Source organism: Brienomyrus brachyistius, unplaced genomic scaffold (assembly GCF_023856365.1).
Source record: "Brienomyrus brachyistius isolate T26 unplaced genomic scaffold, BBRACH_0.4 scaffold70, whole genome shotgun sequence".
Lineage (NCBI taxonomy): Eukaryota > Metazoa > Chordata > Actinopteri > Osteoglossiformes > Mormyridae > Brienomyrus > Brienomyrus brachyistius.
Genome location: NW_026042345.1, coordinates 209,987 through 228,460, shown reverse-complemented (window position 1 = coordinate 228,460; position 18,474 = coordinate 209,987). Strand labels below are relative to the sequence as shown.

Sequence of the window (18,474 nt, the reverse complement as noted above, 5' to 3'; positions counted from 1 at the left end):
CACCTGCCACATGGCTGCACTCAGGTTCTCATCCCTGAGGTGGTTTGTCATGTGGTGGGTGCGGCAACACACTGTACCTCTCTCTCTCCTGTAACAATGCTTACTGTCAAAGTAATGTACTTGATTGTAAAACCTAATTAATTTACTAGTTATGCTGTAATAGCCATCCTGTATAACTATTTATCTGACAGCAGCAGGTCCCTGTATTTCTCAGAGACAGGCTCCTAGACCCTCATCACCCAGGATGTGGTAGTCAGGCAAAACAGCTGTTTGGTTTCACTTTCACTCCTGCTAGATCTTCACAGATGTTTGGTGTGATAAGCTGTCATCAGTTAGTCTTACAGTTAGAGGTGCTGTATATCTACCAAAGCCTGGCATTATGTTGCCGCTGGCATGCATGTGAGTAGATGTCTTGGAAATAGCACCAGAGGATTCTCCACACCTCCCCTCCCTAGCCCCCTTCCCCAGCAATGCTAGCATAGTGGGTGTTGAAAACCTCCTCTTGTGTGCCAGATATCACAAGCAACTTCAGTCTTCTAATGACCATTGTCTTCCAGCAACCATACTGTCCTGTGGGTGGATCATATATCTGACTTACTACAACTCCCGCAACATCGGACTCATTCTGACTCTGATCATCAATCGCCTCTACAAAAATGCATATGTCCACATTGGTAAGTAGGCAGTGACAGGTTTTGGAGATCAGAAAATTGAGCTGAATATGATTAGACATCTAATTCATAATCTGTTACAATGACAAACTAATTTGATGTATGAAAATTTTCTTGTGCTTCATCTCTCGGGATACTAGTGTCTCGTTTTATTTACTTTCAGATAGATATGCGGATGACGTGTAATCCTTGATGTCTTTTCATACATTGTTTCAGTCTTTTTATCATGGCCTCATTCCCATATGTACAGGGATTGACATAGCTGGTACGCAAGTACACATTCACCTTTAAAAGCGATAAGTGCAGATTGTTGTAACAGCGTGAACGAAGTACGAATTAGCATATAAAGGTTTTTGTTAAAGATAATTTCTTGTCCTATCGGCGCAAATGCACATAAAATACATACGCATTCACGCTGTTACAACAATCGATTGTTGCACGTATCGCTTTTAGATGCGTGAATGCGTACTTGCGTACCAGTGATGTCCATTCCTGCATATATACCTATTTACAGACACATAACATATGATATGATAATTTAACGTTTAGATTCTTTTTGAAAGCTACAGTTTATGGATAAGTGAATTTTCATGGTGTGTGCAGGTTTTTTTTTATAAAGATGACCTTTTCTACTTTGCAACAGGATCTTTCTCCTTCTCGGTGCTGTCAGGGAAGGTCATGTTCCGTGACGTGTACTACATTAACGCGGACATGTCCGTCCGGTGAGTGCCACTAGGCCTGATCCGGATGGATCGTGCTCGGGTCTGGTGATGGTCTGAAAGCCTGGCTTTTGTGATTTCTATGATACGACGTGACTGTGGCAGCAAAAAGGCTAAACAGTTTCAGGAGGAACAGTCTGCTTCACTGAAAACTGCTTGGCTTTTCTGTGTAATTTATACTGTAAACAAGTAAGAGATTCCTGTGTAAGGTGAAGCACTCATAATATTTCAAAGGGGCAGACTCACTCAGGCTATATATAAATTAACAAATAAGTCAATAGTTTGTGCAATAAAGGATCTAGGAATTAAACCGAAATCAGGAACACAGTCATAGTGTTGTCCTAACACATTTCTCATGCTCCTCTGGTTATCAAAGAATAATTTGACAATAAAAATTTTTAGTTTCTGACAGCCAGTCAGAGGGTTTATTGTCTGCAAATTAGCCTGTTTTTGCATCAGTAAATCGGAAAACCCCTGCTATCTGTCGCAGGATTCAGGATGGGTTACTTATATTCCGGTGGTGGAAAATGTACAGCCCCAAACAGAAGCAGAATGGTAAGTGTGAACACTGTCTGTACTTTATTTTATGGCCAATATAATAGCATTTCACAATTTTCATTTGTCGTCCAGTTTTGATCATTCTAACCCTTACTTATTTAGGCTGTATTGCTACTTTAATATTGAGCAAAATGAGGCAGCACAGCAGTGTTTTCGTTATGACTAGTGATCAGTTCAGTAATTAATTCCATGTCTGTAGTGAACGGGTGTGATTATCGGATAATGACAGCTATTAGCAGGGATTCATGTAACTGATACGCAAGTACACATTCGCTTTTTAAAAGTGATATGTGCGGCAGCTGATTGTTGTCAGCTCGAATGCGTACGTATTTTATGTGCATTTGCACTGCTATGGCAAGAAATTATCGTGCATTTGAACCTTGATACCGCAAATGTTACAACAATCGATTGCCGCATGTATGGCTTTTAACGGCGAATGCGTACTTGCTTTCCAGTTTTGTGCATCCCTGGTTATTAGCAGCTCAAACAAGATTGTTATACATGCTGCCTAGCTCTCACACCTACCCTAGGGTCAAATTTGACCCCAGAGGTACATGTCAGGTGACTTCTCATAATCAGATAATTAAGTGACACCTAGTGGAACCCTAACACAAAATGAACCTCGGCATTGAGTGATCAATTGATTAATAAAGAGTTCATGCTTAGCTTACTTGTCTTCCACACTGCATTACTATGTCATTGCTGATTGTATTTAAAGTGGGTTATCAGGTTAGGCCTCTGTGCCTGTGAACGGAAGGTTGGTGGTTTGTGTCCCATGGTTAGCAGAACAGTCACATCGCCATTGAGCCCTTCAGTAAGGCCCTTATCCCCCAACAAAATGCAACAGGGGTGCCAGGTAAATGGCTGACCTTGTGCTCAGATCCCAAAAGTCACTCTCAGTTGTGTGTGTGTGTGTGTGTGTGTGTGTGTGTGTGTGTGTGTGTGTGTGTGTGTGTGTGTGTGTCAAAAAAACGATAAGATGGAATATACATAAACCCAAGAATTTCTGTGTACCTGTACTTGTGCAAATGGCAGAAAAAGCATCACTTCATTACATTGTACTGATACATTGTACTGATACATTGTACGATTTTGTTTCTATACATTAACAGTAATGGAAGAAGCAGCTTCGAAAAACAATGTTTAGTTAATCCCAGAGAGTAAAGTGTCAGAGTAAAAACCGCTGTATTGCAGAGCGTTTTCTAATGTGCTGATGAACTGAGTTAATGTCTCATCATATAGATCCCCGTGCTGAAACCCGATTACACATCACTCTCAACGGGTTCGAGTTTCACGCGTACAACCGCACGGCCCTTTACGCCCGGCTACAGGAGACTTTTGGACTGGAAGCGACGCTCGTTCCTTCTAGGGGTGATGAGGACGAAAGGAGAGATGGCAGGGAAAACACCCTGAACAGGTAGGACCATTAGGGATGCACGATAACGGAATGACGTCAGTAACAGCCAATAAAAGCTTTAAAAGTTTATCTTATCGGCAGATATGAAAATCTCTGATGATGGAACTGGCCCATTAGGTGACATGTTAACTATGCTCATGTGATGATGCGGACTTCAGAATGTCGACTATTTGAACGTATTTTGAAGTATCGATAACAGGGTAACTATTTGCAGTGCTTGTAAAGCCGGGAAAGGGGGCTGTATACAGGAAGGGGGAAAATCTACAGTTGCTTAATACTACAGATTTAATTGCACATTCTGTGAGCCACCAACCAAAACAGCACGAAGACTTTCTGAAAAGGTTTGTTAGTTTGGTTGTTACTATTTTGCTTAAATAAAATCTGGCACTGGTATATAATTTGCATCTAGTCCAAGTTGAAATAATTTTTTTCTTTTTCATGAGTGAATGTCTACATTTGTAAAATGAAACATTTAGGGTAGAATTAAATGTGGCTTGTCTTGGTTTATGTCTGTATTTACAACAAGTACAGTGTTTCCCCTAGGTTTATAGTGTTGGGGGGGGGGGGTCAATATAACAACTGAACTAAACATCAGAACAATTCTCTTTATGACAATTGTCCACAAAGTGTGCAGCTTTTGTCATTGCAGTGTATCTTTCTGGAAGAACATTCCAGAGCCTCTTGATATGGGAAGTCAGAGACGTCTGGTCCATTTATTGAGATCCACATGCAGGCTGCAAGATGGTCTCCTTGCAGCTTATTGCGCATGTTTGTCTTGACCTGAAAATACATGAACTGTTAGGCTTTAAAAATGATAGCTGATAGCTTAAAATAGTGAACGTTTAAAGCAGAAAATCCCATTGTTTAACATTGTTTAACAATATTTATCACCCTGGGAGCATTTAAAAAACATTCATATTTTTTTGTCTGCTTTTCACGTGGTCGACACGACACATTTTCCGACGCGCGCTCTCTGTCCGCTTGTGTGAGTGCGCTCACCTGTGTGTGCGCGCAGGTGTCTGTGAACGGGCATCGGAATGCGTGATACGGAGAGCAGAGGAGAATTGTAAATGCGCGACTGTGTAGAAACAAAAATGACAAGCTGTAGTGTAAATAAAATAAATAACAGAAGGCCCTTTTATTTTGTTTAATAAAAGGACAATGTATAGAGCTGTTCTATAGGATAGGTAAGCTTAGATGACTTCTGTTGTGATCTGGCGCTATATAGAAAATAAAATTAAATTAATTTGATCTTCAGGGGGGGCGGGAGGTGCCGTTGGAAGGGCGGGACCGGGTGCCCCCCTAATATAATGGTAGGGGAAACACTGAAGTAGGCATAACAATGAGAGTAACAGGTGATTTAGTACAAGATAGACTTGGTATTCTTTTCTGCAACAAAATAAAAAAAAAAAAAAAGATTTGTATATATCGGCATTGGACAAAATTGAGTTTCACAATCCCAACATGTCAGATATCGACATAAATCTAATACCGTGCATGTCTGAGGACAGTATTTCTTAATTCGGCCCTCGGGAACCAGACAGTCCAGGTTTTTGAGCTGGGAGGGAGCAAAAATGTGGATGGCCTAGCAGTCCCAGTGGACCCCGCTGAGATATTAAGGCAGGAGGTTGAAACCTCTGTGTTACCACAGACAGGATTTTTACCCATGCGCAAATCAAGGAGATAAACGTGACCCGAAAGCCCATAACTAAACACCCAATTAGGAAACACACAAAATTTGTTTATTTGATTTTCTGCTACTGTTTTTTCAGGGTTAATATTAACACTGAATCGCAGGACCCTGCATCGTCTTGGAGATCCCTCATCCCTGTCATTAAAGTTAATATCAGTACTGTGAGTAACACCCCGCCTCCCCCCACACAACCATCTAAAACAGGGGTCACCAACCTTTTTGAAACTGAGAGCTTTTTCACGGGTACTGAGCCATACGAAGGGCTACCAGTTTGATACACTCTTCTTAAATCATGTATAATACACATGCATTAAATGCTTATTTTTTATAGATATTGCCATTTTCAAATCTATATAAATGCAAATGTGATTAAAGAAGAATTTTAGAATACTTCGGTCAACAAATCGATTCCCCTCCCATGCACGTGTACTTTGACAAGGACAGCAGTCCGATTAAATGGTGTAGTCGAGCTTTAACCTTGGCTAGACTTAGCTGTGCATGTAAGCGCACTGTGCGATAAAGCTGTTTCCTTCCCCTGAAGTCTTCGTAGTGATCGCGTCAACATTTTCTGCCCACCTTCCTGGTTTCGTAATTCCTTCCCTGACTTCTCTGTTCCAATTTTCCAGTGAGTGAGTTTTCATAGCCCCTGCACCATGATTAACGTTACCTTTCCCGGCTTGCTTGACGTACAGTTCTTCGTTAAAATCCATGGCTTATGAAGCATGACCTTCCCCGCCGTGGTTTCCGTTTCTGTCAGGGCCGTGTGGCTTTCGGGAACCACTACCTACCTCAGACCCTCTGCCTAAGCTTTGACGATGCGTTCCTGACTTACGCCACCAAGCCACCATCCAGCCGTCTGGACAAGTTCATGCACATGTTGAAGGGGACCCTGGAGAACGTTCGGGTGATGCTGGTGCCCAGCCCCAGATATACAGGACTCCAGAATGATGAGTAAGCCCCCTCCTCCACCACTCCCTCAGTGCATGATGGGATATGTTGTTTTCTCTCAGAAAGGATAGAAGGTAGGAGTTCCTCTCATGCTATGGAGTGAGAGTGTAATAATAAGGGTAAACGTGGTTTCTCGTTATAGCTGCGGGCACTGGGACCTCCTGCCAAACTAGTTTTACTGTGTTTACCTGTGTGCATATTGTGCATACACAATCTCCTATTGTTACACATAGCTGACGTCAGCAGAATCCAGGAAACTTGCATCATGTAAAACCACTTTGATGACCCTACTCTCCAAAGCCACTTCCCTCTTCTGGAGCAGAAGCTCAAGAGAATAAATCTATGTCTGATCTCTGTCCCAGCTCCTGTCCTCTGCCACTGTTCCTACAAATGCAAATGACAGTAATTCTACTCAGAACCCACCTTCAGCTCAAGGAATTTTGATTAACGTCTGAAGAAGGACTGTAAAATATGCTTGGAGGAGTAAGATTCCTCAGTGAAAGATGTCTTTTAAAAGTACGGCGGTGTTAATGTTGTGAATTATCCTTATGAAAAGTGTTTTTTATCGATCCGCTTAGAATTCACTGTAAGATTTATAAAGGATGTCAAGCTTTCTTATGCGCTTTATTCGTTTTACAATATCCCCAGGAAAAGAATTCATTTGGAATAAAGATGGATGTTTTGTTGCGTTTCATTGCTTGTGTTTGGAAGCTGTGGACCAGACCATGATATGAGTTTAATGTGTTTCCTTCAGGCCTCCAAGGTTGATGGGGGAAGGCTTTGTGGTCATGCAGTCAAACGATGTCGACATCTACTACTACACGGATGAAGCAGGTGCTGTAACGCTACTTTATTCACTGCTCTGACCACCCTGGGTAAGCAGGTATCTCATTGTGTGTGTGTGTGTGTGTGTGTAGGCCTGGTCCCAGAGGAGGAAGGAAACAGAGCCACAGGGGAGAGTGATGAAGAGGAACTCCAGGACCTGCCCCCTTGCTGGGGTTTGGACGTCGTCTGCGGAAAAGGCACCAGCTTCAATTACGGGCCCTGGGTCGACCGCCAGAGGTGCGTGGGAGTTTACGTGGGAGGGCGGGGTCTCCGTTTCTGAACCAATGGCAAGCCACCAGACTTCAGTGTGATATTCTCAGACCGTGAAGATGATCAACTTAGCAGATAGATATTGATTTTCAGCATCACGAGATCTTGAGCTCTCAGCATCACTGAGAGCTGTGAGCTTTAATACCCGTGAGAATGGGAATGTGTCAAACTTCAGTAAGGAAATCCCTCATCGTTTAAGGCCAAGGTTTAAATTAAGTTGGAGACCGGTTACTGCATTAGAGTCTTAGGCAGTGATTGATTTTTGGTACACGATAAATGATGAGCATTTTATATCCTCTGCACTGCATTGGTAGGGTTAATAGTGAAAAGAAAACAACCTAAAATCCCTGAGGGATTTTATTCCAATTTTTTCAGTTCTTACTGTATTTCAGGATTATATGTCATCTGATCTTTAACGTCCTCTTACTTTATTCCCTGTAACTTCCATTCAAAACCCATCATTGGTAGCTTGACTTTTGCCTGTTCAAAGCTACGGTAGTAGTGTGTCAAGAATTGGAAAAAAAAAACATTGTCCAGGGTTGTGTCCAGTTTTTCTGGGCGCTAGAAGGGGTAGAGAAGAGCAACACAGACATCATGCAAGTGATTGCCAGCCATCTGAGTGGAACGCAATGATCCTGATCGCAGGGATTGCCTTTGGAAGTTCTTCTTCCCGCCGGACTATCAGTCCATGAAGGTGAACGAGCCGACTCCTCCCGGACAGCTGCGGCAGATCCTGGCCTTCGAGCTGCGCATGAACATCATCGCCGATGCCACCGTCGATCTGCTCTTCAGCAAAAACAAGGTGGGTGTAAGGTCCGTTATAGAGTTCGCCGAAGACGGGTCTAACAACTGCAGTAGGCTGTAGTCCTCGGAATTAATGCGTCAGAAGCATTATGGGCCGTCTAGCACTGATTGATCTGTGATGACACCTGTAAATGTTTTAATTCTAGCGTGGAAAGTTGCCCTGACCGATGCAAATTCTGCGGGTTGTGTCACAGGAGACCAGCGTTGTCCACGTGAACGTGGGGGCGGGGTCCTACCTGGAAGTCAACGTGCCCATGGTTGTGGGGGAGAATGGCAAGTGTTCTCAAGACAGGCCACGTAGCCAGCCTGGCTAAGCTTTAGGAACATGAGGCATCATGTTCTCCACTTATCACTACGGTGCATGCTTTCCCTTCCTTGTTGGCTAATGGCATTATGGTTGCAAACTGTCTTGCTCTCTGTGGTCTTGCTCGCACGTTTTGGTCTGAATTTGACACTGATCGGTGTCTGCACCCCCCCAAATGCCCCCCCAGGCTTTTCCACCTCCATCAAGGGCCAGCTTCTTCATGTGGACACTACAAGCAGCATGCAGTACCGTACCCTGCTGGAGACGGAGATGCTGGCTGTGAGTATGACTGTCGTCCACCACTGCCTTCTGGTTTTTCCTGTTGATTACGGTTTAATAGCATCCATTCTGCTATCGCGTCCTTTTGCCATGATGTCATACTTTCAAGTCGTTTTTATCGTCAGATGAGGCTTAATGTTAGTGAGGTTGTCTGGGTCACCTTGGGGTGATATCGGACCCCTTAAACCCTCACCATTTATAGCTGTTCTTTGTTCACAATGATCTGTGTAGGCAGTAATGGAGAAACAGTCTGTGATGCTTGACTTCTGATTACCCTAATTTATAGTCAGGCTATATACTGCTGAATTAATAGTAATCGGTGTGCTCATGTTGCTGGAGTCCTAACCTTGCTGTTAGCGGTGGGAATATGCAGACCCATCTCAGAGCCCCAGATATACACACAACCCAGCCCAGTCCCCCGGTCCATATTCGTATACGCTTGTTTGTGAAATTCGATCCTGACGTACTCGTGTCCCTTCTTGTTGACTGGCCCTGGTCATGGGTGATCAATGATACACTCCTCTGTAGGTAAATTGAGTCTTTTGTCTTGGAGATCAGACTTTAATCAGAAAGTGTTTTTTTTTTTTATAATAATAAATAGGTATGTCTAACCTGCGCCGGAGAAAAAGTGATTGAGGAAATGAAATTGCCAGCATTGTCCTGTTTCCAGTGAAGGAGGGTCACTTCCAGGCTAAGGAGCCTGAGCTTCAACTCAAAGCCTCGTGGTGCGCATCCAGGAATGTTAACTGGAAGTGCCTCGGAGCTGGGGAGGTGTCGCATTGCACACGGAGGGTGGGAGGCTGAATTGTGACACTCCACACTTGAGTCGTGAACTGTTATGTCTTGCCATTCTTCCTTATATTGCTCTTGCATCAAAAGCTCTAGATGTGATGATCAGAGTACCTGAACAACCGTGTGGTCTGCAACAATTAGTCTGTGCTTCCTGTTAACTTTTTTTTTTTTTTTTTGACAAGTGGTCCTTTTCTGAAAGCTTACCTCACTGCTGTGTAATTGCAGTCAGATAATCAATCATGAATCGATCCCCTTACTTCACGTGCGTGAATTATCTATTTGAGCAGGTGGGATTTTCTGCAAAAGAATATATAATCACTCGCACGAAGATTCGGTTTCTCACCAGTGTTCTTGTTTTCAGTTTCACATCAATGCCTGTTACCCCCGGGTGTGGAACATGCCCCAGTGGTGGGAATGTGAAGTTGAGGTGTACAAAACCACCTACCACTTCATCTACGCCCAAAAGAACTTCTTTACAGGTGAGCTTGGAGCTTTCTGTTCTGGACGCCCCTTGGCCGTCCTGACGACACGAGATGTGCTCAAAAAAAGGGACACGCCTTAATTTGTTGGAGCTATAAACCGATTTCAAAATAAAGTACATTTAATTGAAAATGACTGAGGAAAACGGGGCAGTGTTGCTGAAAGGAGTGTGGGTGTTTATGGGCTGTCGTTTTGGGATCTTGAACATTCGATGAAAATGGCAAATGAGGGAGGTTCACCCTGGAGGAAGTGACGCACTGAAGAAAATAAAGTTGCAGAACCTGAAAAAGCACTTGTGTTTACTCATTTGCTACAATCCCTTAATAGTGCCATGGAATATTTTTAATAAGTTTATTGAACTGTGGGTTGCTATGTTGACTACAATTCAATGGTAATTGATCTGCATTGTTTGTGGGCCAGCCAACTTACTGTTGTGTAGTTTTAAATAGGACCTCTCTTCTCCTCTGGTTACCCTTAGATCTGATCCAGGACTGGGCGAGTGACAGTGTTCCTGATATCTACTCCTTTGTCCCTTACACCTGGCAGTTCAAGTTGCACTTCCACCAGTTTGAGATGATCTGGGCCGCAAATCAGCACAACTGGATTGACTGCTCTACCAAACAACAAGAAAATGGTCAGAACGTTACGCACGTTTTTATCTTGGATTCCTGTATATAGGTCCGGAAATTATGGAAGTGACCATCCATCCATCCATCTATCCATAGTCTTATATTGGCAAACAAAATGCCTTGGAGCATGGAGAAGATTAGTATAAATTAGTCAGTTTGCATGTCTTCCTGTAACATCTTGGGTTGAGTATAGACCAATTCTCAAAATGTACAGGCTAGAAATGCATAACACTTTATCTGCATTATGGATGTGACGTCAAACAGACCTTTGCATGAAATTGCCCACCTGTTCCTTCACCCATGAGAGGTCCTTGCGTGACATCATTTGTATGGCCAGTTCTTGAGCCCGTTGCAAGAAATGAAACTGATTTCTCCAGTTTTGTTTATGTCAGAATCTGACATTGCATGAGGGAATTAAAGAGCATAACTGGAAATTTTATATTGCAGTGAATATCAGGGTATCAACATTTTCAGTCCATTTCCAGGGTGAACCTTTCCTCCCCATCTGAGCAGCCTGTGATTCCGGTAGCTGACAGCAATACAAAAACGTGTCCCTGAAACCCCTTAACAGCTCCCCTCTTCTTGCCCTGCAGTATACCTTGCCGCTTGCGGACAAACCCTTGACATCAGCTTCATGTTGCCCTTCACCGACTTCGTCCCAGCCACTTGTGACTTGAAGTTTTCCTTGAAAGTAAGTGTATCTCCTTAGAACTCCACCCTCCCTTAGAGTACAATGTAGGAGGGCACGCCAGTGACGGCCTCTCTGTCCCGACAGGCTGACGACCTGGACCTCCGGCTCTGCCTGCCCGATTGCCACCCCAGCAGGTTCCCCTTCCTCACCCTGGCCCAGGACTGCCAGGCTTGGCGATTGCCCCCAGACGGCCAAGTGGGATCCGCCAAGCCCGGAAAGCCCCACTGGAGGAACATGGCCCAGCCCGAGTGAGTGTCACCCCCTCTGACAGGACGCCGTGGACAGAAGTGTAGCTGAGCCAGCACCGTTTGATTAAAACCCATACCGACATTTGTAAGATTTAACTTTTAATATGGCAGGAATTAACCACTGGCCTATGTTTTAGTCATTTTATTGACTGTATACATAAGTATGTGATAACACCCAAATCTGAATAACTGTCCCAGAAGAATTACTTCAGGAGCATCAGTTCCTGCCTCGTTCTGTAAAGGTACTTCCCAGGTATTAAATATGAGGTGTCTGTTAATAGTGTTGGCACTGACCACCACAGCCCTTCACCCTGACGTTAATCTTCCTTACAACTGCTCGCTCTGTGCTCGTGCCCTGCAGAGACAACTGGGTGGACTGCTGGAACGTTCCAGGCTTCTTGCTCACCTTCAACTATATCTGGCACCCCATCTACCAGCAGAAGACCCAGCTGAAGCCATCTTATGAGTGTCGTACCCTGCCTTTGCGATTTCTCCTACCTGGTATGTTGGCATTTTCCAACACCAGCCTTTAACCCTCTGGGGTCTAGGGGTAGGAAACACACTTTCACTGACTGAGGCGTGGTCACACATTTCTTCAAATATCATAAATTAAATTCATGGCAAATAAATTATTTCTTATACATGTGTTTTGGCATTAAACTCATCTTAAGCTTAGTGTACTTTGTAAATATGTCAGATTTATGTGAAGTTTGTAATTTGACATCAAAGTATTGACATTGCATAATGCAGTTTGGAACACTTGCAGAAACATTATAAAAGTACATAGTAAGCAGTGGTGGCAGTTTGTTTGATCCCAGATATCTGATCACCAAAGTCTTATTTACATGAAGGTGACTAAATGGTGTAGTTGCAACATTCAGTTGGATAAATAAATAAGAAAAAGCTAACTAGTGTCACTATTTCTGGGCTACTTCCATTGAATATTTAGGAGCTCTTGTGTGTATGCATGAGCCATTCACACCTGGCCACACCCCCCCCCCCTTTATCGCGCTGATGGGGATGTATCTGGATCGCGTTTCACTGTTGCGTTGTTCATCTAATTACCATCTGAATGCAATTTGAATACGCAGAAATGCGGCTATTTAGAATGCGAATAGTGATCTTCAGGTGAGGGTGATACTACACGCCCCCAATGCAGGTAAAACAAAGAAAGGTGACATGGTTTACGAGTGACATGGCCGCACGAGTCAAGTCATCTATTGACTGCATTGCCCAGGCACTGCTGATGCTAAATCTTTGCTAGTATTTTGAGAAGGAGCCCAAGGTGGCCTGGCTGGGGTGGGGGAGGGTTTAATTTAAGGTTCGCTGGGTACAGCTAAGCAAGTCTCATGTTGGGCACACAGCCGGTGTGACGCGGGTGCTTTAGGGTGAAAGATCTGTTACGCCTAAGCATTATTGTTTTACATCCCTTACGGTGACATCAGATGCCAGTCAGACCAATGGCGCAGGAAGGCGTTGGCCTATCGGCAAAGCCGTCGATCTTGGTCCCCATCCATCTTACAGTGGACTCCCTGCAAACGTCACCGTCCTGCTAATTTGATAACCCAGATGCTGCCCTGCAAAGAGACTAATCTAGAGATGGCAAACTCATTTAATGTCTTATTGATCTTTATTAAGGCTCTGCTTTGGTTATTTAGTACTCTGTAGTAATATAAGGCACTTATTTTTTGTGCTATTATTATAGTTGTTGATATTTTTTGTTGTTTGTTGTCGTTTCTGTATGCTGACTAAGGGTAGTCATGCACTGTATTGTGCTCCCAGCAGCGTGGTAATTGGAAAATAAGAGTGTTGAAATATCATTCCCAATATATGAATCAGGGGTATAAGTCGACTTCACTGAAAAAAATTCAGGGACTATCATTATGGGAGGGGGGTTACTGGCAATGAAATTTTGCAGAGCTGTCCGACGCAGATCGGTGGAACATAGATTTTTCCACAGAATAAAAAAATCTGTGGGCCAGACTTGATAACGAGTAATAAACATTTTGAGGGACTGTACAGCGAGACCTCTTACGAGTCAGTAATGAGGTGAAAAAAATCCCTCATCCCCCACTACAGAAGACGGCTGAGCGTACAATGCAGTCTTTGTTTCCATTTCAGTAATTTTGTCTTTAGCTCTGTTGCTGCTAATTTTGCATATTGGTAAAGTATAAATATTGCTCAACAATATCAGCCAAAACTGACACATCAGACCAGTGCTGATTATCGTTTTAACAGATGTCAGCAAATACAGACATGTTAACCAATATATTGTTCATCTCTGAGGCTAAGATTGCTTTTTATTTAACAAGCTACTTGGCTACCTGGTCTTCTAACTGTTTTTGCTAGCTACATTAGCAGTGTTCAAGAGAGAAGCGTTTCTCAAAAGCATCAGACTATCTTAGAGTGCTCTATACTGCAAAAAATAAATATCAGTGTAGCACAAAGATCTACCTACAGCTCATGAATGCGAGAGCACCATTACATGGATGTAGGAGTACCTTTATTTCGCCGCCAAAAATCAATTCAGTTAGACTGATGCAACTGAATCGTCACCTGAATAATCGATTCATTACAATAGATTGATACATCTTTACACCACTACAATGAATGAATTCTGAGTTCTTACCAGTTTTGGTCTGAAAATCCTTTTTCATAGCTTTGAACAGCACTTGGTGTTTTGAGGAGGTTGCGTGTCGTTGGTGGTAATTTCATGCATGTTTTTCAGGGGAGCGGGTTACCTAACAGTCTCTCACCTTTATACATCCAGGGCCCGAGATGGGGGACTGCACAGTGCCCCCTACAGTAGACCCCACAGAGCTGCCCCCTGACTGCCTGCATGTGGAGATAGAGCTGTCACCCGGCTCCCAGCTGACTTTCTACGGGCCTCTGCTCAGGGCATTCTATGCCATCAAGGTGCTACCACACAGCCATTCATAAAGCGTCGTTAGTCCGTTAGCGTTTCTATCGCGGTGGCACTAATGGCATCGGAATCAGTGGTAGATGGTGATTGGGTGATGAGTAGGGTTGGAAAGTTTCCCATGTAATTCCCATGTAATGGAAAGTTTCTGGAAAGTTTACCACTCCTTCGGGCCCCCTAGTGATGAGTTTGGAGCTACACAGGCTCAGTCACCCCCCACTGACAGACAGCCCTATGTATCTGAGCTGTCACTCTGGTGTGTTTGTTTTGTTGGAATTCCTGAGCATTTCCTTCTACCCTCCATAACTAGCAGCCGTATTGGCTGCATCTGGCCTGTCATTGTTTTGCCCTGCAGTAAAGTACAGGATTAACTGGAAGGCTTTTGTTTTGCGATTGTGTCTGAGGTTAATGTGTACGAGTCTGGCTGTTTCACTGGTAATCATTTTTCCACTTGTAGCCAGTGGATCACTTTTCTCTGTGGTTTTACTGTTTTATGTAGCTGTTTTAAAAGACTAAAAGACTTGCTTCTTGATGTTCTTCACGATAAGGCCATACCTGTCCTGGTTTCATCATCTTTCTCTCTCCCGTCTACTCTGCTGTGATTTGTAATGCAAGCGACATCTGGGCTGGTTCAACTTTTTTTTATTATTGTTTTCGTGTGGTTCAGGAGAACTACTTTGGGGAGGATGACATGTACACGGATTTTAAGGAGGCCACGCCCGACCCCGCGCTTTCCCGCTCGCCCTCCTCCAGCTCAGGCTGGACGGCGCCGGGCTCACACGACCCAGAATGCGGGGGCCGCCACGGCCGCAGCCCTCTCAACCCCCTGGCTCTGAGGCCCTGGGACATCACTGTGCTCGTCAACATGTACAAAGTGCACGGCCGGCTGCCCGTGGTGAGCACTGGTGCTGCGTGCATGTGTGCGTGCGTGTGTCAGATTGTATTTACCATATTGTGGAGACCAAATGTCCCTACAAGAGAGTTAAACCTGTTACTTTTTAGTCTGTGGGGACATTTTTCAGGTCCCCACAATATAAACCTCAATTTTATGATAAGCTAGGAACTCAATCAAAAAACTAAAATAGTCAAAAGCTGCCTCCACAATCAGCTGCTCCCTACAATCAGCTGCTACTCTGCCAAGCTTGAATTATAATTACCGCATGTACCTGAGGTGTAGGCGGGTGTGAGCTTCCCCTGATTACAAATTGCCATTCACGGGAGGGCTAACAACCTGTCATGTGTCCTTGCTCTCTTCCGTCCACGCAGAGCCAGGGGTTCGGAGGCTGTAAATGAGGGGTATTACATGGTCTGGGGCCTGTTGAGTGGGTGAGAGGAGATGGATGGTTCAGCCAGGTTAACGGCCGGTCCACATGCATCATTACGCCGTGTTTGTCCAGGGGAGACTAATTGATGCCTGAGTGGAATTATTTTTTATTCCTAACATGGTTACTGTTGCTATAGTGTAGTGCTTAGTTGTTAGGGAAGCTGGTGCTCCTAAGAGTCTCATGATGGAAACCATTATTTCAAAGGAAAATGACGGGACATTTAGCACAAGGAAGCTGTTTAATAAGTGTGAAAAGAATTTCAAATCCTGTGTTTACTACTTTATTGTAATTGAGAATTTCCTAGGGCATAAACATAACAGCTGTAGAAAGTTGTTGTTCCTGCCCTGTTGGCGCTGTGGAGGGGCCATCTGCCGGTGCAGTCTGAGCACGCGGTCAGTCTGTGTCCCTGACCGCGATCTCCCACCTGCCTCGTACCTGCAGCACTGCGACGCCGAGCGGCTCGAGTGTCCGCAGGGGTACATGGAGCGCTTCTGCTTTGAGATGAAGAAGAGCTACAGGGAGACGCTGCTGCAGTTGATTCTCTCTCCCATCCACGTCTTCGTCAGCGAAGGCTATCAGGTGAGCGAGCATTTTAAGCTTTAATGCCGGCTTTAAGTTTAGCCCTGTGGTTTAACATTGCTCTCAGGCTACCTGTTATGAATTTAATCAAGATCTTCTTGTACACCAAAAATCATTTAACACATTCGCCTACGGTAACACAAAATAGTCAGACCTCAGTTTCTGTTCATCTTTAAGAGACAAAGTCAATAAGGCCATTTCAATACAGACAGTCCCTGGGTTGCTGTACTTACAAACAGATCGCCGTAATGCCTATTGTGTAAAAAAATTTGAGTTAAATACAATGGATTATAATAACAAACGCATTCACTGTTTAGTGATGCTCATGAAAACATTGGCTCAAGGTACAATACACTTGTTACTTTTACTACCGTATAATTATTTACCGAGTTATTTTTCAGACTAACCTACAAATTCAACAAATCTTCAACGAGACAAACTCAGGGAATGGATCTCGTTCGTAACGTGGGGATTGTCACTATATTACACATCTCCTAGACTAGGGCAGCAAGTTTATGAAGCTGGGCGAAAATGGGACCTGAGTAATTGCGTCCAATTACTCTTTGACTTCCAAATACTTTTGTTTACTGTCATTAGAAAGTTAAACTCCGTAAGCCTTTAACTTTAGACTAATAGGGTTTGTATTGCACTCGGAATGCTTGGCATCTCGGGTCCTATGACAGCTGGGTGTCAGCTTCCCTTCTCTGCTGGGAAACAGTTTTCCATTCAGACTCTCCTATCATTGTCATTTCTACCATGGCAGGAAAAAGCTTTTGAGTCATTATCTGTCGTTAGTTTTTAGTCCAGGCTTGGCAGTTCTGTGAGGCGCCAGTTCGGTACCCGTAATGTCTTTCCTGTTTCCTTTGGCGTTTTTGTACTTTCGTAGCGTAGGATGTGGGACATGCTTGTGCAGAATCTCCCCTTGTGTGTGATCGCCCTCTATGGCCCGTCCTCTGTCCCTACAGCGGACCGCTGCCGACAGCCCCCTACGGGACGGCCACATCAGCCTGTCTGGTCTACAGATGCGTGCCCACGCCATGTTTTCAGCGGAGGGCCTGCCACCAGGCAGTGACACGTTAGAGTATGCATGGTTGCTGGACTTCCAGGTGGGGGCGCTCACGGGCAGTGTCACTGTACCACAGGTAAATCATGCTCCAGCCCTAAGTCATCATCTATTTTAGCTAACTTTGAAACACAACATTTCAGGATCACCTATTGAATAGAACTGGAATAATTGATGTTTAACTCCAGTAAAGCTTATTGCGGTTGTGTAATTATTTTTTTATTGTTTGCAACAGTCAGCTTCCAGGTCTCAATCTGTCTGATATATAAAACTGTGTCTCTCTTGGGAAAGAGAGCTGCGTGAATTTGAACCAGTAGATACTTAACTTCGTAAAATGTCCTCTGAAGGCAAAAATTGGTGGGGGGAATGAGTGCCCCTCCCGCATATCAGCTTTCTGTAGTGCACATTCATCATTTTGTGTGAACGAGATTTATACCTTTGGTTTATTAAACCACCCCCCCCCCCGTCTCCCTCAGTTGGCCACCTTGGCGGAGTGGGGCGAGACCTTCGTTTTCCACCTGATGTCCCGCGAATTCCAGCTGGAGAAGCCAAGGCAGGAAGTCAAGTGTCAGCACGGGTTGGACCGGCAGCTCTGCACCTCCACGGTGACGCCCCAGTTTTCCGCTCTCTGTAGCATATTGCGGCCCCCAGACCCACACACGCTGATACCACTGGCCACAGTAACTGATATGTACCGGCAGAGTATGCAGAGAAGCAGAATGAAATTAATCAAGACTGTAAATTGTGCTGCTATTTTTGCCCTTGGGGGTCATGTACAGTGCATCCGGAAAGTATTCACAGCACATCGGTTTTCCACATTTTATTGTGTTAACCCATGATGACAACGTGAAAAAAATCTACTTGAGATTTTTGCTAATTTATTAAGAATAAAAAAAAAAGAGAAATCACATGTACATAAGTATTCACAGCCTTTGCGCGATACTTTGTTGATGCACCTTTGGCAGCAATTACAGCCTCAAGTCTTTATGATTATGGTGCCACAAGCTTGGCACACCTCTCCTTGGGCAGTTTCACCCATTCCCTGCACCTCTCAAGCTCCATCAGGTTGGATGGGACGCGTCGGTGCACAGCCATTTGAAGATCTCTCCAGAGATGTCCAATCGGATTCGAGTCTGGGCTCTGGCTGGCCCACACTAGGACATTCACAGAGTTGTCCTGAAGCCACTCCTCTGATATCTTGGCTGTGTGCTTCGGGTCGTCATCCTGCTGAAAGACCGTCGTGCCAGTCTGACTGAAGT

General features: G+C 44.3%; 1 protein-coding gene across 3 annotated transcripts in view; it reads left to right on the top strand.

The window, feature by feature from the left end:
• Window positions 1–18,474, top strand: part of LOC125726313 (transmembrane protein KIAA1109 homolog) — a 72,425-nt gene that overhangs the window by 9,392 nt on the left and 44,559 nt on the right. For all 3 annotated transcript variants that reach the window (XM_049002603.1, XM_049002602.1, XM_049002604.1), the window contains exons 3-23: window positions 558–674; window positions 1,315–1,393; window positions 1,881–1,945; window positions 3,191–3,365; window positions 5,138–5,219; window positions 5,816–6,009; window positions 6,761–6,840; window positions 6,924–7,068; window positions 7,747–7,903; window positions 8,100–8,178; window positions 8,397–8,488; window positions 9,642–9,759; window positions 10,239–10,394; window positions 10,983–11,080; window positions 11,165–11,328; window positions 11,690–11,829; window positions 14,099–14,244; window positions 14,916–15,143; window positions 16,015–16,152; window positions 17,118–17,294; window positions 17,692–17,820. In XM_049002603.1, coding sequence (XP_048858560.1) covers window positions 558–674; window positions 1,315–1,393; window positions 1,881–1,945; window positions 3,191–3,365; window positions 5,138–5,219; window positions 5,816–6,009; window positions 6,761–6,840; window positions 6,924–7,068; window positions 7,747–7,903; window positions 8,100–8,178; window positions 8,397–8,488; window positions 9,642–9,759; window positions 10,239–10,394; window positions 10,983–11,080; window positions 11,165–11,328; window positions 11,690–11,829; window positions 14,099–14,244; window positions 14,916–15,143; window positions 16,015–16,152; window positions 17,118–17,294; window positions 17,692–17,820 — 2,759 coding nt within the window. The remainder of the gene's footprint in view (window positions 1–557; window positions 675–1,314; window positions 1,394–1,880; window positions 1,946–3,190; window positions 3,366–5,137; window positions 5,220–5,815; window positions 6,010–6,760; window positions 6,841–6,923; window positions 7,069–7,746; window positions 7,904–8,099; window positions 8,179–8,396; window positions 8,489–9,641; window positions 9,760–10,238; window positions 10,395–10,982; window positions 11,081–11,164; window positions 11,329–11,689; window positions 11,830–14,098; window positions 14,245–14,915; window positions 15,144–16,014; window positions 16,153–17,117; window positions 17,295–17,691; window positions 17,821–18,474) is intronic.